The sequence below is a fragment of the Pseudopipra pipra genome, chromosome 1, assembly GCF_036250125.1.
Source record: "Pseudopipra pipra isolate bDixPip1 chromosome 1, bDixPip1.hap1, whole genome shotgun sequence".
Lineage (NCBI taxonomy): Eukaryota > Metazoa > Chordata > Aves > Passeriformes > Pipridae > Pseudopipra > Pseudopipra pipra.
In genome coordinates this window covers 96,491,060-96,516,425 of record NC_087549.1, presented here as the reverse complement: position 1 = coordinate 96,516,425, position 25,366 = coordinate 96,491,060, and the positions used below count along the sequence as shown (strand labels likewise).

The window sequence follows — 25,366 nt, the reverse complement described above, 5'->3', positions numbered from 1 at the left end:
ACAAGAAGTTCATTTTGGCAATGAATACAAAAACAGGTATTGAGGGGGTTTGAGAAAGGAGCAAAAGAGATTTGACAACAGAAATTCTTTTTCCATGCCTAAATATGCTCTGTGCTAGTTTCTTTCAATAAAAACCTTAGACTTCAGTCGCTTTCGGTTTAAATATGTCTTCTTGGTATGAAGCACATGAAGTAAAAATAAAAAATAAGGTGACCTAGAGGCTGTGGTGCCATCTGCTTCCATCCTATTTCAGAATCGCAGCCTGTGCTGTGAACTCTTTACAGTGTGCACTGAAATGGTATCCAAAGTATGTTTCTCGTGCTCTTTCCTAGGGAAATTCCAGTCCCTCCACTGCTGGAACGAGAAGTCAGGGTAGCAGGATAGGAAATAAAAGCATGTGTAAACATTTATAGTCCTAAGCTCCAAGTTCAATGCCACTACTATATGATGCCAGCTGTAAAAGCCTGTGGTGTGGAGCGATAAAGGAATTGTTTTGTATAAGTCCATTACTCTTGTTGTTTGGATGTTACATAAAATCCCTCCCCCTCCTCTTTGCTTACTAATTAGTTTTTATACACCGGGGTCAGGAATCCTCTGGTCATATACTCCAAGCATGACTGGCTAAGGGTTGCTTTGAAATGGAGGTGAAGACAGAGAGAGGATGTCTCAAAGAAAAGCCTAATTTTACGTGTGTGTTAAGAAATGAAACAGGAAATTTAGTCCTGCAATGAGACAAGAAGGGAAGTGTTCATGGATCATGATGGTAGCTTGTTTAGCTATAGATCAGAAGGCACTGCAAATTTTGGGAGTTTGCTTTTTTTTGATTCCTGGCAGAGGCGTGGTCAGTTGTAAAAGTTTCCTCTGCAGAGAAAAGGGCTAGGTACAAGCTAGTTCTTGCACCACAGTCACGGTGTTTCTGCTAACAAATTGTAGGGCTGATCTTTGAGTCATCACTCTTGGGTAGCTTCTCTTGTGTCACTTCACAGTTGTGATTCAGAGGGACACAATGTGCAACAAAAAAGTCTGGCTTTGCTAGGTCATCAGCTTTTATATTCTGAAATCCCAAATGGTGCTGATAGTTCTTGCAGCAAACTACAAACATTTACCTGATCTCTTGAGTCAGTATGATGCACTTCACTGGAAGCTTGTTCCACTGGAATACTTCCTGGTGAAGACACCACTTTTCTTTCATATGGTAACATCAGTAGAAGCAGCAAGTTGTTGTTATTTAAAAGCGTGGAAGGATGTGCTGAGTGAAGTGCAAATGCCTCAGGCAGAGGAAAAGGCATTCGGGTCAGTGGTGTCAGACAGCTCTGGTGCTCCTTTGAAAGACAAGACATTTGGGATGAATATTAAAAGCTTGGATGTTTGCTCAGGGTTCAAATTTCAGGTTCTGTATCTTTGAAGAGAAAAGGGTAATTCCAGCAGTTGAGAAACCTGATCCCTGATGGAGGTGTTCTGCTCTTAACAAAAGTGTTCCGTTTTTGGACTGACGCTCACAAATCCCCTTACTGTGAAATTTTTCAGTCAGCCCTTTTCTGCAAGTTTCTCCTGAAAACTGGCAAGGTTAAGAATAATCTTTATCAGAAGTCCAGTGTGTACTATGGGCATCATGTAGCTGTAACAGAAAACAGGGTAGAGTTTTCCCTATTAAGTGAGGAGAGGAGCAGCAGAAAGGTGACTACAGAGACTGGTTTTGTGTAATTCTTGGCTGTGTGAAATCACTCACCTAGCTACTGTTGTTGTTGACTGAATTATTAGGTGGTTGTGATAAATAAATAATTGTGATTCATGAAACAAATGAGTGATTACATCAAAATAAAACAAACGGATTGTAAAACTTAATTACACCCCCATAAAGAAATAAAACAGACCCTTACAAGGTCAAGGGGCCCTAAAACCTCCCTACTATCCTAACAATAAAATATGGTAGAACTTTAAATCTTTTAGGCGCCTGTTGGTCCAAGAATGCATGAATTATGACTGGTTGTAGAGATAACCATTTAGCTTTAGCTGTAAGAAAACCCATATATTAAATGCTTAGCAAAAAACCTGTAAAATGTATATGTATATGATATAATTAATATGCATGAGGTAGCTAAGATAAATGCCAAATGTACACTGTAGTAGGTGTGCAGATTTGGGAAATTTGTCCCCATTTCTGTCACCCAGCCAGCTGCTTGCTTTTACCATATAATAGACTCCTATTTGAAAACTTACAGAAACAAGACTTCATTTATCACAGTGGTAATACAGAAATCTCCAGCTATGTTTCCCAGATGTGGCTGGTAAGAGATGATGCTTCTCATGCTGCTTTCTGCTCCAGCCTTGTTCCGTTGTCTTTGGACAGTGAGGGAGGAGGAGCATTCACCAAGCAGTTCATCTCCTGAAAGGCTGCAGGGGGGAGCTGGGGGTGTTTGTCCCTGGTGGAAAAGGGAGCGGGGGTCTGTTTCTCTGGCCTAGTAGCCCACTGCTGGCATTGTGGACGCTGCATCTGGAGCCTGTGTTCAAATCAGCCTGCGGCTTTGCTCCTTACATGTGCACACAGGAGCCTTTTTGAAGAAAATGCAGTGTGTTACAGGCAGGGCTCCGCCGTGAGGGCAAAAGGAGGCAGCCTCAGCAACACAAGGACAGTGAGCTGACCTCAGGTGTTCAGATCCCACAGCCTGGCGTGGCTCTCTTCCAGGTACAGAATGTATGTTTTGTACACAGAGATTAAACATGGCACGTGGTGGAGTATGTGATGGAAAGAGTGTTTTTCAAAAATATTTTGTAAAAAGAGCCTCTGTTGAAGAGGCTGGAAGCTGGGCAAAGGAGGGAGTGTGGATCAGCTGGAAGGCAGGAGGGCTCTGTAGAGGGACCTGGATAGGTTGGAGAGTTGGGCTTATTCCAAGGGGATGAGGTTCAACAAGGCCAAGTGCCGTGTCCTACACTTTGGCCACAAGAACCCCATGTAGGGCTACAGGCTGGGCACAGAGTGGCTGGAGAGCAGCCAGGCAGAAAGGGACCTGGGAGTTTGGATTGACAAGAAGCTGAACATGAGCCAGAAGTGTGCTCAGGTGGCCAAGAAGGCCAATGGCATCCTGGCCTGGATCAGGAACAGTGTGGCCGGCAGGTCCAAGGAAGTGATTCTTCCCCTGTACTCAGCGCTGGTGAGGCCACACCTTGAGTATTGTGTCCAGCTCTGGGCCCCTCAGTTCAGGAAGGACATTGAGGTGCTGGAGCAGATCCAGAGGAGGGCAAATAGGCTGGTGAAGGGACTCAAGTACAAGTCCTATGAGGAGAGGCTGAGGGAGCTGGGGCTGTTCAGCCTGGAGAAGAGGAGGCTCAGGGGAGACCTCATCACTCTCTACAACTCCATGAAAGGAGGTTGTAGCCAGGTGGGGGTTGGTCTCTTTTCCCAGGCAACTATCAGCAAGACAAGAGGGCATGGTCTCAAGTTGTGACAGGGGAGGTTTAGGTTAGATATTCGAAAGAATTTCTTTACAGCGAGGGTGGTCAGACATTGGAATGGGCTGCCCAGGGAAGTAGTGGATTCTCTGTCCCTGGAGGTTTTTAAAAAGAGATTGGATGTGGCACTCAGTGCCATGGTCTAGTAACCGCAGTGGTAGTGGATCAAGGGTTGGACTTGATGATCTCGGAGGTCCCTTCCAACCCAGCTGATTCTATGGTTTGAAGATGCACATTTTGCTTTTCCAGAAGCTGTGAAGTACCATGGGTAAAATTCCCTGTGAGCAAACTGCAGCTATGGTCATGTTTCCTTACAGCTTCAGAGATAATTTTTCCCAGAGAAGATAACTGGTACAGGCAGTTTAAATTAGCCTCAAATTGTTGGAAAGCACTTCATATGGTTGCATAAAACATGAGTGGATTTGGAAAAATATGGAGAATAACACTGGGGAACATCAGGTGTAGGACACGTGCTCTAACAGCAAGGTTTGGGTAATAAAAAACCGAAGGGTGTAGAAATCTGATTATTTGGCTTTTTTTTTTTTTTTTGAGAGAAAGGCTTGCCCCTTCTCATATGAAAGAAAGAACTGTTGCAAATGTGCTCTTAGGACTGAAACCTTGACTGACAGTGGCCTGTCTGCTGCTTCTGCGAGACATTTGTGGCAGAGGGGAATCTGCTAGGAGTATGACAGGTATTTTATGCAGCTTTGGTGCTATAGGAGCCCTCCCACTCCTGCTCCATTTAGTGCTCCACAGGGCTGTTTGCCAGCAGGAGACTTGTGGGTGCATATTTCAAGCATGCCTGGCAAAAGGCGTCTGAAATTACAAGGACACAGAGGGACCGGAGGGTGCCAAGGGACACTGTCAGCACAGGCTAGCACAAGTGTCAGCTGAGCAGAAGAGTGTTGGAGACTTGGCCCTGCAGAGCTACGGGAAGGGGTGCAGTGGCATGGGCCCCCAAGCCTGTCCCCACTTTTGAGGCTAGCCAGAGGGGCTCAGAGGACATGTGAGGATGTTAATTTTCTTTCTGGGATAAATGCTGCATTAGTCAAAAAGGACCTGTAGCTGCATCTCCTTGGTGTTTCAGAAACTGCATCGTTTGTATCTGTCTCATCTAGATTATTGTCTTGGACTCAAGTGTTATTCATGCAATAATGTTGGTCTTTAGTTTTTTTTTCCTCCGTTCTGCACTCTTTGCTCCTGATAAGGGCAGCATAAATTTCGTTTTGTTCTGTTCTTATGTGTAGAAGATGTTCTTATGTGTACCAGAGATGCTGAGCTTATCTCAGCAGAAACAAACTATGTCTGTGTTAAAGTGTGTAAATGCCACCAGAAACACTTTTGTCCTTGTCCTAGAACAGAGAAAGAAAGAAAGAATAGCTTGGGTGCTGTAATGCTACTGACTCCAGGTCATATGGTGGTATTTTGAATCCTGATGAAGCTATAGTTTCTCTGTCATTTTTCTTATATCTCTCTGTATCCAAGCTACTCCACAGCTTCATCAAAAGGGAGAGAAAATGAGTCAGAGTGGGCTAGGGATAGTTCTTGTGAAACTTTAGACACTATATTTGCACCCTCACTTGTTCTTCAGAGATATAGCCAGTTTAAGGATTTCCCAAATTGCGTTTCACGCCCTGTGCTGGCTCTGGCTGGGATGAAGTTAACTTTATCCACACTGTTTTTGTGACCAAAACAGTGTTGGCAGCACGCCAGTGGTTTAGCTGTCACTGAACAGTGCTTGCACAGCATCAGGGCCTTCTCTGTTTCTCACTTTGCCCCCACTCCAGCAAATAGGCTGGGGGTGGGTGAGAGGGGAAACAGCCAGGACAGCTGACCCCAGCTGACCAAAGGAGATGTTGGACCACATAGCATCACACTCAGCAATAAAACCAGGGTGGGGGTGGGAAGTTTCTTCCAAAGTAGCTGTTGCTGGGAGACTCTCTGGGCATCGGTCTGTTAGTGGGAGTTGATGATTGGTTTTCTTTGCATCAATTATTTTTATTCTTTTTATTCCCTGTCAGACTTTTATGTCAATCCGTGAGTGTTTTTCCCATGGTTTCACCCTCCTGATTGTCTCCTTCATCCTGCCGGGAAGAGCAAGTGAGCAAGGTGGTGGTGGGCCTTCAATGGTGCCTGGGGTCATCCCACCACACTCCCTCTTTCCCATCTCACTCTCCAATATCAGCCGCTTCTTGCTAAACACACTGATCCTGTAATTAGTAAGTATTTTGCCCCAGGGAGGGGTGAAGTGCAAGAGAGAGGGAGATGCTGCAGGGCTCTTTCTGCATTGCGTCAAGAAAGGTTCAACAAGAAATAGCTTAATAAAGTAGGCATTTTAATAAGATAGAATAAAAAGAGGAATCTAGATCGTGAAGAGACCTTATGTCCCTTCTGATGCTGAGCACGATGCATTGGTTCAGCAATGAATGGAGCCTGCATGGTATTTTACCCAGACACACTGTGCAGTTCCCATCTATGGAGATGTTCCTCGCTTCTGGTCCTTTGAGCTATTACATATTTTCTTAAGAGAAAACAATTCCACTCCTAAAGGTTGTTGAGGTGAGAACTTTTGGCTTCACTTCTGGGAAAGGATGTGGAGGTTGGTTCTGTGGCTGGTGCTGAGCAGGAGCTGCCTGTGGGCTCCTCTGCTGCAACCAGCTGCTGAGGTGACCCTGAGGACATGGGACATGCCAAAGGCATATGAAGAGCAGGTGGGGAAGAAATGGTTGTCATCAGCTGGACCTGTTTGACAGAAGAGCAGGCTGTGGGTTAAGCAGTAATATGTATTACACAGGTAAGAAGTTGAACTGGGACTGCTGTTTGTTTATTTCTCCACTCACCTGAACTTTGCCCATTGTTTCAAAGATGTAATGGTTTGAAGAGGGGTTCATGTATTTCTGCCAGCTTTCAGGTTGATTTCTGCTCTGGCATGTTTGCTTTAGGGCTTTTTCTCCATTTGTCTGTGGAGATGGTCGCAGTCCAAGTACAGAGAGGAGTCTAATTATCTCGGCCTGCACAGCCCTGGTTCCTGCTCCCCAGTGCAAAGCATGTCACTACTGTCCAGAGAGGAGCTTGTAGGCTGGGCATGTTTGTCACAGGTCCTCCTTGGAGGTGAAGAGGTTGTTCCTTTGCATACTGGTGGGTGTTCCACATCATGCTTATATTCACTGCTCTGTTTACAAAGACCAGCACAGAAGGAGAAATAAAAAGTGGTGAAGATGTGCAATAAAACAGTATCTCTTATTAATGCTAGCTTGATTCTGTCCATCAGTTACCAAAACAGAGGCTTACCAGTGTTAAAAGGGGTCAGGAGGTAGCTTCTTCCAGCAGTTGCAGTAGGGTTGCTGTAGAAAATAAAAAAATGGAGAGACGAGGGCAGCTGATTTAGTGATAATGCATCATGGTAGGAATGGCCAGTTTCAAGGCACTTAAGACCCATTTACTTGTTTTATGAACAGTACAGTGAATATTTCTTTTTAATCTCCCCATTGCTGTAGTTGTAGAATGAGATATAATGTGATAATTGAAGGAAATTTGGCTACTGCAGGAATTCACATAATCCTTATGAAAACATTTATTGTGCAACGTGTTCAAGTAGTGACTTAGAGCTTATCTGCACTTGAGCTGACATCTTGCAGGGACTTGCTGTGCTTGCTTCAGTGCAACAGCATTCCTGTAATGCAGACTACAAAATAATTTTAATAGTCATCTTTCAAAATCAATTGACAGAACAACAGACTGGTTAGGAGACTGCAGCAATTTGCTATTTTTGCTATTGCAGTAACTACAAGTGAAGCACCAACAGCTGTCCTCCTCCTCCTCCTGTGAAAAACTGCAGAGGTAGCTAAATCTTGTGAAACTGGTCCAACTTGGGTGGTTGATTCCTGAATCCTGTTTGCTTCAATGTTGTCTTGCTAGGAATATGGCCACCTGGAGCCAAGTGTAGAAATGGTGCTTTGCTTAGTCTTTAAGTCAGTGGACCTATTTGCAGAACTAAACCTTATACAATAATTTTTACCGCCTCTACCAATGTTAAAATCCCTTTGTAAACATGCCATGTCTGTTCACCACTCTCGGCTTGCTTAAATTGTATCCAAAGATACATTTTTTATCAGATTTCTCTGATCTGGAATAAATATAAGTTCTTGTTATGTTTGGAGGTTTGGCAATTACATTGTCACCAAAATGTTAACTGTTACAAGCTATTTCATGACTAGGTGGCTAGAGCTGCTCACATACTCAATTTCAAATCTCCTACAGCAGTTGTCCTAAAAAGTTTAATATTAGTCTTCAAAGACCTAATATGAAACTTTCTGTCTGCTTCTTTTGTCTGAATGGGTAATGTAGTTTTAGCAGATAGAGATTATTTTTTTTTAATGGTGGAATTTTGCCAGTCAGTGTGGAAAAATAAACGCACCTGTTCTTTTTCTCTTCACTTGGAAACAGATGATTGCTGTCTGGCAGTGAAGCAGTACTGTTGCTACGATAGGCTCTGCTTTTATACCAAGAAAGCGGTCCTTCTCAGCTCCCTCTCAGTCACTATCTACCAGATAAAGAAATCTAGCTTGATATGAAGCCTCACAAGGCTGAGCATTCTCATGTGACTGCACTCAGACCTGCAGGTTGCTGAACTTTTCCTTGATGAAGCAAGACTCTCTTCAAACACCTGTTATCACCCAGGCTTTAGATAAAGCTCCTCTAAGGCACTCTCCTTCCGGAGGCTTGCTTGGTCTGCTGTGATTGGATGTTCCATGTGCTGGGTAGGATGGTATAAAGGAATCAGCAAGCACCTTGGGATGGCACCATTGCCAAAGAAAATTGCCCCTGGCTGCTTAGCATATCCTGAGACCTGAAGGGTCCCCCCCTGATCCTGGCACAAGCTTTTGTGCAGCTGCTCATCTTGAGGAGTTTGAGCCAACCTGTTATTCTTCCCCTTACCTAGCGTCTGGTGTCACTGATCAGTTTGCCTTACATCCATGGATTAACTACTAAACAACCAGGACATTTTCCAGTGACCAAAGCTGAGTTAGGTTCACACAGCAACATGCTGTAATTCAGAGTTTTTACCCTTAGAGTTTCAAGTAAGGGTGAACAACTTAAGTTAAAGTGGTTGTCTGTTTCCAGTTGATATTTAGAATCTTAATATTGTATGCGATTTGTTATTACCTGGGCTTAACAGCATCCTGGAATTATTCTGGAAGCTAGCCTGGAGATCTAATGTCAGCCTGGGCAGCTTCTTCTATGTAGGTAACCATTACTTCAAAATACCTATTTTCTCAAGATAATTTCTCAATGATTTCTCAAAATACATGTTGACATGAACAAAAGTTGCCTTCCTAGTCTGGGCTACTCTTATTTACAGGCTTGAGGCTTGTTCAGACCTTTGTGCTTAAGGAAAAATAATGTGGCAAGGGCTTCCAAGAAAAGTGTGGAAAGAAATTGGCATAACTGTCTGATGATAACAGTGCACAAGTGATATGTGGAAAGTGAGCCATTAAATAATAAAATATGTTTTAAATAATGCAGTTTACATAATTTGATTGTTATAGTCTGAGTCAGTCAGATGCTCTGAAGTGAGGAACATCAGGCTTCTCATCCAAAAATTAGAATTCAAAACCTCCACTGTGTATTTTTAACCTTGGCAATCAAACTTTCAGGTCTGTAGAGTGGAATACAGCTTTGTTTGAGTAGCAGAGCTACTGCTTCCCTGTAGGAAAGGTGAGTCGTAATGTTATCACCGGTCACTTCATCTGTGTAGGAGGGTGTTTTGGATGTTTTTGTGATGGTACCCCAAGAATGGTCTTTGAAAAATACACTCTGCAGTAATGTGTAGGTTCACGTGCTGCATGTATGCTGCAAGAACGTGCCTGGTGGCAGAAATGGTTGCAGTTGAGCAAGGTGCTGCTATGCAGGAAGTAAACAAAAGGCTTCCAAAAGCCTTGAAACAGACATTTCTATTTTTAATTCGGCTCCTTTTTCCCTTCAAGACTCACAACTAACATTTGCAGTTGCTGCTACAGGACACAAAATAATACATCACACATTTGCAGGAAACCCCATCTCATTTCCCACCTATTAGATGAGAAGCAGGGGTACTTAAAAGGTAGGAGGCAGCATGTCTATGAAAGTATTATGGGGAACCCAGGGAACAAGCTTTGAGGGCAGCTGTGCAGCCACTTGGATGCACAGTGGATGATACATCCTTTTTAGTGTGGCTGAAGTTTGCCATCACCTCAGTGATGCAGTGTCCATGCAGTCAATCTCCTTGCAACATCTGTGTGCAGCTGGCCCACTGCAACCAGCAGTACAGACTCACTGGTCACTTCGGGTAGAAGATGCAACGTTTTCCCTCCACCACTACCTTTTATCCATACTACTGAGGGAAAACCCCCTCTCTGGTACAGAAGATGTGCTGGTTAGTTGAACTGTGTGTAGTTAAGTAATGACTACGGTTCTGAGAGCCATGGAAATCACAGAATTGTAATAGAATCACAGAATGGTTTGAGTTGGAAGGGACCTTAAAGACCATCTAGTTCCACACCCCACACCCCCCCCCACCATCGAGAAGAACACCCCACAGTAGAGCAGGTAGCACAGAGCCCTATCCAACCTGGCCTTGAATACTTCAGGGATGGGTCATCCACAGCTTTTCTGAGCAACCTCTTCCAGTGCCTTACCATCCTCACAGTAAAGAATTTCTTGCTAATATCTAATCTAAATCAATCCTCTTTAATTTTAAAGCCATTGCCCCTTTGTCTGTGAGGCGTGACGGAGTTTTCCGTAACTCCTGGGTAGAAGGAAAAAGCCCGAGGCAGGGAACAGGATCCGGGGCGGCGGCTCAGGGGGGCCCGAGGCGGGGAGGGCGCCCAGGTGTGGCCGGGGGAGCCCGGCACCCCAGCCCTGCCGGGCCGAGCCGCCCGCCCTGTCCCGGGCCCACCCCGGTGCGGAGGCCAGGCAGCGGTGCCCCAGGCAGCGGGGGGGGCGGCACGGTGCCGGCAGGAGAGGAGGAAAGGGAGCGCGGCAGGGCCGAGCTCGCCGCCGCTCCCCGCCGGAGGAAGGGGCGGCCCCGGCGCTCATTGGCGGCGGCGCGGCCGGTCGCGGTGGCGTCACGGGCCGCCCGGGGACGGCACTGCCCGCCCGCGGAGCGCTGTGGGGATGGAGGCAGCGGACGGGGCAGGGGGAGCAGGTGCGGGGCGGGCGGACGGGCGGGCGGGATGGATGGATGGATGGATGGACAGCCGGGTGGACAGACGGACGCGCATGTTCGCGCGGCTCGGGATGCATGGGGCGGGGAGCGCGCGGGTGGGTTATGGAGGCGGGGAAGCCCCTTCGGAGAACCCACCGGGCGGCTGGGCGGGGGTGGCGGCGGCGCCGTGTGTCCGTGCCCTCCCCGGCCGCTGGCGGGTCTCCTCGGCGCTGGCTGCCGTGCCAGAGTCGGGTTTCCCCTGTGCGGCGCCGGGCTGGGGCGGTGGGCGGCAGCGGCCCCCACCCGTCCGCCGCAGGGCGGTGGTGCCGGCTCGGGAGCGGCCGGAGCAGCCCCTGGCAGAGCCAGACTGACGTCCCGTTCCTTTCCCCAGGTCCGGGCGCCGCGGGAGAGGGCGCAGCCATGGTGCCGCATCCCGGCCAGGAGCCCGCCCGCGGCTAGAGCCGGCCCCGGCCGGAGAGCTGCGGCGGGGCATCCCTCAGTCTGAGCGCCTCCCCGCGCCCCCCCGGCATGGAGCCGGGCGGCCTGGAGTGGCTGCTGGTGCCCATGCAGCAGCTGGTGTCGTGGGGCGCCGCGGGGGCCATGGTGTTCGGCGGCGTGGTGCCCTACATCCCCCAGTACCGGGACATCCGCCGGACACAGAACGCCGAGGGCTTCTCCACCTACGTCTGCCTGGTGCTGCTGGTCGCCAACATTCTGCGGATACTTTTTTGGTAAGCCGATGGTGTGTCTGCTCAGTTCTAAAGATTCTTGCTTGGTTGCTAGCTGTAAAGCTTTGATTAGAATATTTGAGGAAACAATGTGTTTTACATACTTCTCCCCCTCTGTTGAAGATCAAAATGCTGTCTTTCCATCAGTTTGTCAGTCTGTTTTAAGTAGAATGAATTGGGCTCGGGAGCACGGTCTGTTCCCCTTGCCAAATCTCATTATCAGTGCAGTGATTTCCAAGATGTAACTTTTTAACTTGTTGGTAAAGAGGTTTATGCTAAGTCAGGTCTTTTTTCTTGCTGACTGTGTTGTACATTTCCCCTGCCCCTCTAGCTCCATTCTCAGAGTGAAAGCCTCGGTCCCCGCATGCTTATTCTAGTGTCTAGTTGGCATAACGTCACTGGAACACTTGCCATATGTTCTTGCATTTTCCCGGGATGCCAGCTGGCTTCAGAGGGGGTTCACTTGTAGAGCTCCGATGCAAAACTACAGATGAAAATATTAATTCTTGGATAAGCAGGCAAAAGGTGGGCTGCCTTTCAAAGCAAGTTTCTTTTGTTTTCAACACCAGTTTCAGTATTTAAAAAAGCAAGTTTGTTTCCATATTTAGCTGCTGGACAAAGAAAATGTTATTAGGGTATCATTTCTATGAATCAATTCTATTAACGTCTTCCTTATTACCTCTAATAATAGAGATGATACAACACTGGGAATGTACATGGAAAACCAAAGATGAAATGGTCTGGGAAGTTACTGCAATTAAGAACAGTTATTCCGTGATTCTGTTTTGGCTACAAAATACTGCTTTGTAATCCACGAAGAACTGATAGGTGACAGGCTATCAGTTCGGTTTCCAGTTTCTTTCTAAAGCTCCCCTCCTTCTGTGTAATGGCTTCTTGGGTTCTTCTACAGCCAAATGTGACACTAAGTGCTGTACTGGAGTGGGAAAACAAGGGGCCTTTCTTGGCACCACAAGCTGGCAATCAAACGAAGAAGTCATCGCTAGATCAGAGCTACTTGTTGCATTGGACTTGTGTTGTCCTGGGGAGAAAAGCAGCTCTTGGAGAAAGCAGAGAGTGGAAGGGAAGTAGAGGAACTGTTGGGGGGGAGGAGAAGTGAAAAGCCTGAGTTAACAGTTTGAGAAATAGAAATTGTCTAATTTTTTGTTCCACCAGAGGTAGGCAAAATACGCAAAGTACTTACATCTGAATGGAGATGCTGGTAGTTTCTAGGTAACCCAGGTGAATGCATCTCTTAAGGGAGGCAGACTGTGGAAGACTATGAAAAATCTTCAGTATGAATTGATTTTAAGTTGGAGATGGTTAGGAGATGTGCGGAAGAATAAATACTGCGAGTAATGAAAAGTTGTAATTTATGTCAATGTTAAAAGATTTGTCAACACTTCAAAAGAGAGAGAATGCAGTTATATTGATAGGAGTATGTGATTTTTTTTACTGTGAGTATTTAAGCCACATAATAGTATCACTTCCTGGCATGTATAAGCACTATGTAGGCTCTGGTCATCTTGGAGCTTGGCAGGAAATGATTTCACCCAGCACATGCCCATTCTGTGGGGAAACGTAGGCATGAGCCTGCAGAAGCCTTGCTGTCTGTACTTGCAGAAACTAAAAGACAAAAGAGTATTCGCATAATGATAATTAAATGTTCCCTGAGAGAGAATATTTTGCTTGTCTACTTAAAAAAATTGGGCATCTCTGGTAGTTAATTATAAACACCAGTAAGTCAGGAAAACAGCACTGATGTTGGATGTTATCCTTGGGCATATGGCTGATTAAAGAAAGATAATAGAGCAAGAGCCTCTGATTTCTGTGAACGTGGTTAAAATGCATCCATAGAACAGCTTGGCAATTCCATTTTTGCATTAATTGGTTAATGTCAGCTATGGCTGATGCATTATTTGGTACACAATCTCTCGATCATATGACAAAACAGCAGAATTATATTAGTTGTGTATGTAATATTTATTGGAGGGAATGAAAAGTTTTTTGTTTATTTTGTTTTAAATTTATAAAGTCATTTAAATCCATTCTGGTGCCAGAACAGAACCGCTCCTATAAGCAGCTCTGTTCTCTGTATAATTTTTTTACCAGTTGGCATTTCCTTCCCTTCAGCAAACCAAGTCTTAATCTATGTCTCACTTCTGAAAACTTTACTGCCATATAGCTGCTGTTTTCAATTGGTTTTAGTTTCTCTTCATTACCCCTGGTTATTAAGCACATGATTTGAGCCAGTCATGCTTCCTGACTTCCCCTCCACCCTGATCCAAAAATAAATACTTAAAGTGGTAGACCTTAAAAACTTTTTAAGTTTTAATAAAGTTGCTTTTCAGGGCTTAGTTATTTCTTAGGATGGCTGATGTTTGTGGTGGGTTTTTTATTTGTTTTTCACTTCAAAGACACTTCTATAATTCATTTCTGTTGTTACTTTGAGATTTTCCCTGAATTTTGTATATTGAATTTGAGGCTTACAGAACAGACAGTTCCTGGCTTTTATGCCAGGTTGCCTCTGTATTTTCACTCTTGAGTAGTGGTGGTCTCTCTGTATTTTTGTCACTCAGAACGGACCCAGTCCCACCCTTGCCCTATGTCCCTACTTGTTAATCTCAGCTATGAGGGCAATTCCCTCACTTTCAAGTTGTGAAATGGCATATTCCACATGTTCCTATAACTGTACTTCTTTATCTCAGAGGGTTTTTTTTTCATTTTAACATCTGGTTTTGCAGTGGGTGAAGTTTGACCTTTTGTGTCCCCTCCAAATAGAGTATTTACTTCCTAATCTTCTGGCATATTTTACGTGTCAATAGACTTGCATCTGGTGTGTTGCACTGTTACAATAGTCAATGAACAAAGTACTAGTAAGATCAAGGATAACAATTCTGTTTTGACTTACCTGTTTTCACAAATTCGGTTCCTCCAATTAGACTGTCTCCAATGGTAAGCCATCTTTTAAAGTCAAGAAGTCTCAGTGAAATTCCTCTCCTCCTTGCCTTCCTTCCATCTAATCCCTTAGTTTCAGGGTGTGCTCAAAGAACATTAGTTTGCCAGTGATGACAGTAACACATTACCCATTAAGGAATTTTTCATGCTTCTCTTTTACATGATATCTCAAAATGTCATCTTTAAAGAGACGTTTTTGCTTTCACTTACGTTTGTTTGGTCTTACTGTGTTGCAACAATGAGTTACATGCCAGAACTGTGTGTAACAACATTGGGAAAAGGCTGGTCTGCAAGAATAAAATCTATGTATGTATAGCAGTGGGCATGATTCTACTTCATTTTGTTTATGCATACATGGAAAAAGAAACTAGAAGTTTGACTTGATGAAGTCTTGGGCCCTTTTAAAGAGGATTCTTAAAAAAACAAAATTTAAAAAAAAAATAAAAATTGAAAAGTAGACAGTTTGTTCTCACAGCATCACACAGCAGGGTCTGTTTACCAGTGTGAAAAGTAGATTTTGTGCTGTACTAAACTTGATACCAAGTTAACTTTATTTTTAGTGGTAATCTTTTGTTACAATTTTATATAACACATCAAAGCAATGTTTATTTTGGGGTGCCAGTATAGCTGCTGGACATGATTTATTATTGCATCAGCTGTTCCTTTGTTCTAGTCCTTCTGCCACTGTAAGTACTGCTCCTTCTGTCTGTCTTCTCCAGCCCCACAGTCAGTGTTTCTCTGGACTGGTCAGCCTGGAGAAGGTCTGCGCTCTGGATAGAGAGTAAGAGGCAGTGCAAAACTCAATGCCCTTGTAATTCTGGTACATGTGAAGGTATATGGTATGGCCTGCTCCAAAAAAATCTCATAGCGATTTTTTTCCCTCTGCATTTTTAATTAAACTCTTCATTAACATTTTTGTTAGCATATGTCTTACTGTACTCCCTGAATTAGCTCTGTTTTCTTGCTCAAGGGATAACCTGATGCTTTAGCTTTGAGGTGATTAATTATCTGTTTAAGCTGTCCTAGGCTGTTTTTGAAGTTGTGAGATGGCTTCAGAGTTCCTTTGTGGCACATGAGCTCAGTTGTGACCAAGATGGACATACCTTCTGGGTTCCTGTGGCCTGCAGTCTACCAGCTGAGTAGCTTTGCATTGTCATGATCAAGAACAGGAACAAGAAGGCGGGTGAGAGTTGTATAATCAGTTGGGGGTGGAGGATGCAGAAGAACTTACTTGTGAGTTCTCTGTCTCTTCCCCCTCTCTTCGCCCTTTCTTTTTTAAAACGGAGCTTATGATGAGATAAATTATGATTTCTTTTAATATTAAAATCAGAGTAAATAGCTAGAGGAAAAGGAACTGCAGATTTCTTAGAAATCAGCAGTAGGCATTTTTATTTGTATCTTGAGTGAGCACGGCCAAAAGTACTTATGCTCCCTGCTATTCTCAGAAGTTTTTGGACTTTTTTTTCAGTTTTGCATTTCATAAAATGGATGTCATAGTATAATATGGTTTGTATATTTTCCAAGAAGACAATATTCTTTCCAAAGATTTTGAGATGCAATTCTGCAGGCCGCTGTCCTAACCCTCATACAGCAATGCCACAGAAATCCAAACAACAGAAAATAAAACCGTCCAACTTTGCAGTTTTTCTCACAAAACAGTTGCCTTAAGACAAATTGTGGGAAGAAGTTCTGACAGTCAGGGAAAAGATGAGAACTATGGAATTGCTGTAACACCTACAGTGCCACGTGTGGATCAGGTCTCTGCTGTCTGGTGTTGCTTTGGCTTCAGAAGGTGTAGCAGTGATGTCTGTAGGACTTTCTGTGAAAAAGAGAAACTTTTGCTTTTAAGGCTTCTGTTACTAAAATGGATCTTGCCAGCTTTTACCATGTGGGGAATGTGGGATGATGGTATAAATCAAGCTGACAGTGTGACTAGAACTTTGAAAGATTGCCTTATATATATGGCCTGCTGGTGGAATCTTGCTCAGATATTGAGGGCAAAAGTGTTATTAAATTCCTCCTCCTTTTTGTAAGTGCTGGAGAGCAGGGATAAAATGCATTGTTCTTCTGTGCAGAAAGTAAAGTGGAATTTCGTGTGTCCAAGTGAAGAGCTTGGGATGTTTACCATAAAGTCTTGGAAGTTTACATATCAAGAAGAAACTCATACGAAAAGATCCTGTTGCAAAACTAGTTTGTTTCTTGTTCTTCCTGCTGATTAAATTCTGTAATTCCATTGGACGTCTTTCAGGACAGCTGCCATGCTGCTACCGTGGGCTATCTGTCATGGTCCTGGTGGTGTGTGGAATATCCTGTGTGCTTTCCATGTTGCCCTAGAATCTGTAACTTCCCAAAGACCAGGAAAAGTCTATAGCATCCAATGGGTGGAAGTTGAAACAGCATCCAGGAGTGTAGGAAGAATGTGTGATCTGTTTGCACCAACAACAGTCAGTTTCTTTTCAGAGATGTCTTAGGAAAAGAGATAAGCAAATCTTTTGTGTTTGGTCTAGTTTAGGCTTCTTTTGCACAATTGGCATTTGCTGTTTTGAGTAGGCCCAGGACTGGAATAGCAGGATTATTGCAACAGGATTGAATTGTACCAATGGAATTAAGTAGTTTTCTAAATGACTAGTTAGTCTCTGCTCTGGCTTGAATGTTCACTTCTCTTGTCTTCATCACCCTGAATATGCATTAGTCATTTTAAGGCTATGGAAATACTGATAAAATGTAAGCCCCTCCCTCCCTTTATTTGTGCATTTGACTAGTACAGGAAATAAAGAGTTCTTTTGTTTTTACAAACAAAATAAACAGTGTAGTCTGACATATGAAGTCTTGAGTTCCCTGTATACTCCAAGTGTCACTGTTCACTTTATGACACAACATTGTAGTTATTGGGTGAAAATGCAGAATAATAGTGGTGACCCCCTCACCCCAGGACTTCAAAGCTTCAAATTTCTGCAAGCCTGTTATAGTATCCTAAGGCTCTTCATCTCTCTCTGGTAACATACTTTAATTACTTTGATGTTCCTCCTCTCCCAGCTCTTACTTAGGCAAAGACAGGAATAATGTCTGCAAGGCAGAAAGTAAGCAGAACATGGAATAGCACGCTCTCCCTGCAGGGCTTACGTCTCGCAGTGCTCCTGGCTCAGGCTGGCCTGAGGAGTCTTAAACTGGATTAGTATTGCTTCGGCAGGCTCTAATATCAATGCAGAGTAGGGTAAGCAGCTTGGAGTGGTGTTTGTGTCCATGACCCAGAGCAAAATGAGTGTTCTGGCTTTGCTTTTACAGCTTCAAGAACCCAACAGTGGTCCTTGACGCTGGTATTCCCTCTAGTCTTGTTATCCAGGTAGTGTGGTGAAGGCCATGTCGTATTTGCTCTGCAGCTGGCAGCTGTTTGTTTTCCTGTATATGTGACCTAGTTTAAAGGGTTGTGTTGCCTGCAAGACTTGTTTTGGGGCTTGGTGTTTGGGAAGATGTATTTCATATGAGTATGTTTTGTTGATCTGTAGAGGGCAATAGTTGCCATGCCTGTGAGGCTTAGGACTCAGCATGATGTGGTCAGAAAGTGACCATAGTAACTGTGCTGTTAGGAAATTTAGAAAGCCTGCATGCCTCATGGTGCTGGCTGAAGGAGCGTAGCAGTGTGTTTTCACCGAATCACTTCCTCAGCACCTCTGTGTTCAAGGTATAATACCTGGCAGAAATAAGCACAGAGAAGCAGCTCACTGTGATGTGTGTGCAACTTTCCTGTTGTAATGCACTATATTTTGAGGGCTACATATGAAAAACTTCCACCCTTTAATTGTAATGCACTTACTGAGTGTGTGGTGAGGATTGCTGAGCTTTCATCAAGTAATGTAGAAAGAGGAGCTTGGTGCATCACTGATCTTCAGTGAAGAGTTCTCATTTTCCTGTTGCAGGATCTTGTGCAATCACATAAGAGTAAGCTCTTCAGTCAAGACTGGCCACAATACAAGTTTACCTCTCAGTTTTGTACAGGAAGTGCTCAGAAGCCCCCATCAAACATCATTTGTACTTCCTTACTTCCACCAGTCTTGGTCCAAATAAGACAAAAATTGATGAAATAATTCGTGTGTTCTGCAGACCTGGTCTTTCCACTCAGATGACTAGAGGCAGACAGGGCTGTAGGTATTTATTTCTTTATAAGGAGAGTGCTATTGTCTTTATGCCTTCACATTAAAAATTGAAAAATTGAGGAAGGTAAGTTTTGCACAGAAGTCCATGTGGAATCTACCAAGTGTGTACGTGGAGAGCACACGTAATTGGTTTTAATGTGGCATAACCCTCTGGTCTCTCTGTACTGACTTGACTCCTTCATGAATGTGGTTCTCCTTTCAAAATAATAGGCTTGCTGCTGGCTTTGGAAACAAAGTCTTAAGCTTCTGGCTTCAGAATCTCTAGGATCAGTTGAAATAAGATTCTCAGATACTCCTGCTCTGAGCTACTGTATGTTCATCTAGGTTTGGCTGGTGACTTCAACTTCCTCAGCCTTTCATACCTGTTGCTGTTAGCGTTTCCCTTTCCACATGCTTAAATGTTTTATGTATTTTCTTTTCTTTTTTTTTTTAGGTTTGGAAGGCGTTTTGAATCCCCTCTTTTGTGGCAAAGCATTATCATGATCATTACAATGTTACTGATGCTGAAGCTGTGCACTGAAGTACGAGTGTCCAATGAGCTAAACATAAAACGCCGCTCTTTTGCAGGTCAGTGACGGGAGCTGGCTTTTGCAGGATAAATGTTTTTGAAAGTATAGTGCACTGTATTTTGTACAAAAGTTCTATCTGAATTGCAATCCAGTCTCTTTTCTTGATAATTCAGTGTAGTGCTTTCTAAACATCTTTTTTGAAACAGCTTTTTTTTCAGGTAAATGTGTATAGATGGGTCTCAGTTCAGTCTAGAAATTGGAGTTTTCCTTAATATTTCACATCATGCTCTGAATATAGAGCTGGTTGTTATGCCATTGTGCTAACCCGGGTTGTTTTTTAGCTGTAATTTGTACTAAGTTCATAGTTATGATTATACTTTATCGTCTGAAATTTTATTTTATTGCAATTTATTGCAAACATTTGCTTTTGAAACTAATTTTCTACTTACTTGAGTTATTGACTGTCAAAAGGGGAGGTGCTGTCATATAGTTGCAAAACTATGTCTTTTTGTGTACCCTGAGGCTTTAGTGTGAGATTAGTTGGGATTTATGGGAATTTTCACATATTTCTTATTTCGGTTATTTGTTAATTTTTAGGCATTGATAATTTCAGTCAGGCCAGAGTATTATTCTTTATTTAATAAAATGTTCAGGCTTTGTAGAAAGTACCTGTTTTTTAACCCCCAGATAAGAAATGTGAGAGGGGTAGGTTTTTGTTTCTCTTTGTTGACTTTGGCTTACAACATTTTATGTAACAGCTTATTACCAACAAGAACAGAATTAACACTGTCAGCTTTTTGTCAGTTGTTTTGCCATTATGGATGTATAATTTACGCTCTCCATCTGTTCTCTTCCACACTCCCTAATAATTGAGGGTCTGATCCAATTCCAGATATCCATAGCCATCATTAGAAGGCAGCAGCTACTTGCTGTGCAGTAGGGTAGTTTATCTAATAGCTAAGGAAGCTACTCCCATTCCTGCTCATTGTGGAGTGTAGCGTGAAACTATTCAGGTAAGTGAATTCATATAGAAGAGGAACTGTACTCCAACTTCTAAACACAAGCTGCTCTGTTCACAGGGGTTGTCAGTCTGGCAGGATGAATGACTTAAAATCTACTTTCAGCCAGATTTAGCAGCAGTTAAAATCCGGGAAACATTTAGGAGGGGCATGTATGCTTTCTTCCTCCTTTGCTGTCTGTGCTAGTGGAGTGACAGAGAGGTTTCTCCGTTTGCCTTTTCTGAGAGGAAATTATCCTTGTGCATATTTACACACGCACACTGTAGCAGGCTGCTTCGGTAACCTTTGGACAAAAAGGGAGGCTTTTCAGTTTAGTATATAGCACTCTTTAAACAACTCTCCCTGAAAGACATACAGTCTTCTAAAGGATAATCAGTCTTTCCCTTGCCAGATGATAGAAACTCCTTAAGGTTGCATTGTGTCATTTGGTCCTTTTTCCAGAAACTCAGATTGTCACGTGGAATTTGCTAGAAAGACAGATTTTACCTATTTGTGGACCTTCATTATTTGTTTTCATCGAAAGGCTTGCATCCTCCCACAAACTTTGAGAACAGTTAAATTATTTTTCTTACCTGGGATTGATTTTTAGTAAGGACAACTATATGATGGCTCACAATAAAAATATAGATGTGTACAAAGCTCCTTTCAAGCTACACAGAATGATATGTTTCAAGCACAGTATGAGTAGGAGTGAGATCTGTGTTTCTAGTCCTACACCTATCTTATCTCTTAAATTTTATGGTGTTTCAGGCAAGATGATAAATCTGTATACTTACTTTCTTTCCTCATAGCTTACTGGGGCAGTGAAAAGCTATGTTTGAAGTCAGTGTTTTTGTTTAACCTTGCAGAAGCCTGAGGGGAAGGTACACTATTTCTGTATGATAATGTAATCTGTTATTTCTCACATGGCTGGCCTTAATTTTAAACATTTTTCTTCTTTAACTTCTATCTTCCCTTTGAATGTTTCTGCAAAATAATCTAAAATATTTAGAAAGAATATTTCAGTGGAAGGGAGTTTGCTGTTTTCTTAAATTACTGTTAAATGTGATACTTCCTCCAAGTCACAGAAGTATATGTTTACGAGTGTGTTTTGAATGATCTGGGAGTTGCCTTTTTTTTTCTTTTGTTTTATTATTCTCACAAATAAGGTCCCTTAAGTAATAACTAGTTCAGAGGGAATCTGGTTCCTATCTTGAAGCATTCCAAAGCAGTCTCTTCAAATCCTGGCAAGCTTGTTCTGTATTCTCTAACCTGTTTTGTGGTGTTACTGGGTTAAAATACGTATCAATAGCAATTCAAATATAGGCATAAAGCCATTCAGTCAAAATGCTTGTGCTTTCATTTGTAGGGTAACTATCATAGCACAAACAATGCAGTCTTCTTAGATGCTTTCTAGTAATGTTTGATTATTTTTTTTGTAGACTCTATATAGAGAACTTAAAAAGATTATCCAAGTTTTCTTAATTTTTTTCCTTTTCTCAGTTATTTCTCAATTATGGGATTCCCCCTCTGCACTTTTAGTATTACAAAGTAAAAGTAAGTTGAAAATGATGGAGCCCATCTTGTGCTGCTGCTGCCTTCTCTGATTTTTTGTTTTGGATACATAAACTTTATCCTTCTAGTACAAGTACTGATCGAAAATAGAGTAAGTCCTGTTTATATATCCAGCTATTTTATTATTTTTTTAAAACTTGGACTGTGTAACCTGTTTTTAACAGTTCGGATTGGGAAAAAACCAACACCCCAAACAAGCAAAATATGAAAACAACAAATACCCCCAACTTGATTTTAAAACCTCGAGTGATAGGATTGTTCTCTCTCCTGCGTATGAATGCTTTGAAAGCTACAAGAAGGAGTCTTCAGATAAAATCAGCAGGCATGAACAATACCTCTCATCTTTTGTCCTGTATTTAACATTAATTTAATTGCATTTTAACTGCTTTAATGGAGATCTTCTGGTACCATTGTTGTGGTAACAATAGCTTTCCTTATTTGTTCCCAACTTTTAAATTGTTGTCTGTGCATCTGTATGTATGCTGGGTTGTTTGTTCAGTGTAGAAAGATTCAGGGTTCAGTGGCAGGGTTTTTTTTTTGTTGTTTTTATTCAAAGTGTTTTATTTCTGGGGCATGCTAAAGAGCTGAATATTGAAAAGCAAAATGTGCATGTACTATGTTTTGACTTGAGAATCAAGAGATGGCTGAAGCAAGGTGGTCATAGATACAGAGAGCTGCAAACATCTGGTCACTTTTGAGAATGTTGGCAGGCCAGAGCAGTCTCTCCGTATTCATGGAGACAGACACTCTATGAAGAACCTTTTCTCTCTTTCCATGAATAATCCTTCCACGTCTCTTCAACAAAGATTTCAGTCATACCCAAGACATTGTGTCAGATTTTGAATCCCCTGAGTGTATGAACTATACTGAAAACTAGTGGACAGCATTTGTTAAAAACAGACTCTCCTTACTGTACTGCAGCCCAGGCTCTGTAAGCAGAGTATGGGCTCTTGTGTTTTTACATGGAGATGATTTCCTCTGATTGTTCTTCCAGTTTTGTCTTCCTTCCAACTGCTAGTTGTCCTAATCTGCTTTATAACTTGTATCTTATTATAGCACTCTGATCCCTTGAAGAGCTCTGTTTTTGGCACTGGAAAACACTCTTGTGTAATACATGGTTTTCAACTGGCAGAGGAGGAGGGTTAGAGTGAAAGTATAGCATGCAGCACAGGAGCAGATGAGGTCTGTTCTATTCTTGATGATGGGCTTTGTGAAAGTATTTTAGAATAGCATTTTCCGCTGGAGACAGGGCAACCCTATTGTCTCAGCTGTTTATACATACATGCCTACACACTCAGTGTTGCTGAGATAACAGCTTGTTTTCTCTGATCATGAAAAGTAAGAGTTTATATGGTCTAAAGTAAGAGTCACGCTATCTGTTACATTGTTTTTTAAGCCTTTATTTGCCCCTCCTAGGTACATTGTTGTAGGTTTGTGCATTGAGACTCTTCTGGGACTTCCTACTGCTTGACCCTATCTTAACATCGTGGGGTGGGAGCCTTCTAGAAAGCATGGGGACTAAAATTTCTAACATGGTTTGGTTTGGCTATTATTTTAATAAGTAAAGTGTACTAACTGACTAAACTAAAATAACCTCTGTTGCATTTAATTATAAAAGTCTGTTTGTCTTTCCTTTCTTTTTTTCCCCCCTCAATTATTTTTTATGTAGCTGCAGATAGTAAGGATGAAGAAATCAAAGCACCTCCCAAGAGATCCTATCTGGGTATGTACTGTACAAACCCATTCTGCATGAAGTTGTCCTCTTAACTACATAGTTCATGATTTGCTACTTTTTGTGACCAGTTTTGGAAATGATTGCATGATCATTTCTTTAGAGAACATTTGCATTACCTTTTCTTGACATACTAAAACCTGGTGTCTGATTTTTTTTTTTTTAATTTTCCCTTGCCCACTTTTAATATTCATAGAGGAAAAGATGCTTTCAGCTCTATTTCAGAAACCAAGTCTTTGAAGACAGTTGAATTGAACACATTGTGTGTCTCAGTGGTATCTTCCTTATTCCTTCCCAAGCTGGACAAACAAAATATTACATGATGCAGAGATCCACCTCTTCAGACTCAGTCGTCTTCCTTCAGTTCTTACTCTGGAGGAAATTATGAAAAATACAGAAATATCTTTCACCATTGTTCAGAATGCGAGACAAGAAATTTCACACAACACTTATATTCAAGCAAAATGCCCGAATCCTTGTGAAATTTACCTGTTCCTCTCTTTCATTAGAGCAGACTCAAAATTGTTATTTGGGAACTAGTAACACTTAAGATGAGAGCTTTGATTTCAGAGTTGGAATCTATGTTGTTTGATTTCCCTAAGGAAGAGGAAATATTAGGTGCAAACCAGCTTTGCAGTATTTTTCAACTCTTAGTAGTTTTAGTCAAGTCATGGTAATTTTGTTCTAAATAAGTTGGGCTGTTGCATCGAAGAAGTTATACTGACTAGAGACACAGAAGTTCCCCAAAGTTGATTTTAATTCAATTGATTCAGAGTCTCACATTGGTACCAGTTGTGCTCTGTTGGAATTCTTGAATTAGTAAGTAGTCAACTGAAAATGTACAGGGCAAAGAAGAACATTACTGCTGCAAAAGGAGAAGCTCTACTTCTATATTTCTCAACATACAGTTAATTAAACTGGAGTTAGCTCTGAGAAACACTACTGAGGAGTGATATTAACCTGAAAGCTTTTTCGAAACCATAAGACCATACCTGTTAAGGTTCCATAGACTCTCTTTTAATGATTCATCTTTTGGATCCTCCCTTTGAGATTTAGGGGCAAAATGCATGCTTTGGGAAATTTATCTTTTTTTTTGGTCTGATACCAGTATTTTGCAAAGCACCTTTTCCTTTTATGTTTTCAAAACATTTTTTTCTGGATTTGGTATCAAGCTATTTGGTTTTTCTGTTTGTCTTTAATTCTAGTTTGTAGTCATTCTCACTGGCTTGCAACACTAACCAATGGAATGTAATGTTTAAGCAATCCTGTTTAAGCAGTCTTGTCTTCCTTGTGCCTGCATTCCTTTTGTCTTTTACTAGTATTCAGCAGTGCTTTATTTACAGTGTCAGAGCTAGAAACAGCTGTCTGCTTCAAGTAGTTAAACAGAAATAAGTAACTTAATATGACCTTCTATTTGTTTCAGATTATTTTTTCTTGTCTTTTGGATTAAAAATTTGGTGGTTTGATAGCTTAAAAAGATGAGGGTTGTAGAGTAAAGCAGCATACCTCTTAATCCATCTGATTTAAGTCTGAAACATTTGGTTAATAGGTGTTACTTGAAGTTCATTTTAAAATTGCTTAGCAAAATGGGATGAATGGAATTATCGCTAAGGAACAAAACAGTCTTATGCTACTGCTCTCAGAAGTTTAAAGAGTGGGGTGGGCAAGTCTGAAATGTGATAATTCTTACTGGTGTAAATAAATTAGAAATGTTTTGAGGTGTTTGTGTATAATGTGCATACAAAAGTATGTACTGGTGGTTTAAAAAGTGGGATGCATGATGCTTTATGTCAGACTTCAATTTACAGAGGGCTTAACTGAGCTATGTCCTGCAGTGCTGTGTTTTGCTACATCTCTAGGGAAGCTCACTTAGAGATTAGGTAAGGGGAATATTTGCCATACTTTCATATGCTAGTGCATTCTCACTGTGTCCTTTAGTCAGTTTTAATTAAAACTTTTGTTCTAGAAAAACAGATTATTTTTTTTAATTTCCCTTGTTTATTTCAGTGGTGTAAAAAGTGTTATTCAGTATATTTTTAGGCTTCAGAAATTATTATATTACTTTCTTTTTCTGGTTAT

The 25,366-nt window shown here is 42.1% G+C and overlaps 1 protein-coding gene and 1 long non-coding RNA gene across 4 annotated transcripts in view; one reads left to right on the top strand and one right to left on the bottom strand.

The window, feature by feature from the left end:
• Nucleotides 1-5,766: 5,766 nt before the first annotated feature.
• On the bottom strand, nt 5,767-10,375 carry LOC135419740 (uncharacterized). The gene is made up of 3 exons (XR_010433130.1): nt 6,742-10,375; nt 6,291-6,622; nt 5,767-6,192 (listed from the first exon to the last, which is right to left on the bottom strand). It is a non-coding gene; the product is annotated as an uncharacterized LOC135419740 (long non-coding RNA).
• A 789-nt stretch (nt 10,376-11,164) lies between these two features.
• SLC66A2 (solute carrier family 66 member 2) overlaps nt 11,165-25,366 on the top strand; it is a 58,231-nt gene continuing 44,029 nt past the window's right edge. Inside the window, exons 1-4 of one of the 3 annotated variants that reach the window (XM_064666437.1) lie at nt 11,165-11,367; nt 18,907-19,040; nt 21,484-21,537; nt 23,225-23,278. In XM_064666437.1, the coding sequence (XP_064522507.1) occupies nt 11,165-11,367; nt 18,907-19,040; nt 21,484-21,537; nt 23,225-23,278 (445 nt within the window). The remainder of the gene's footprint in view (nt 11,368-18,906; nt 19,041-21,483; nt 21,538-23,224; nt 23,279-25,366) is intronic. The other 2 variants (XM_064666447.1, XM_064666449.1) reach the window with 2 other exon arrangements.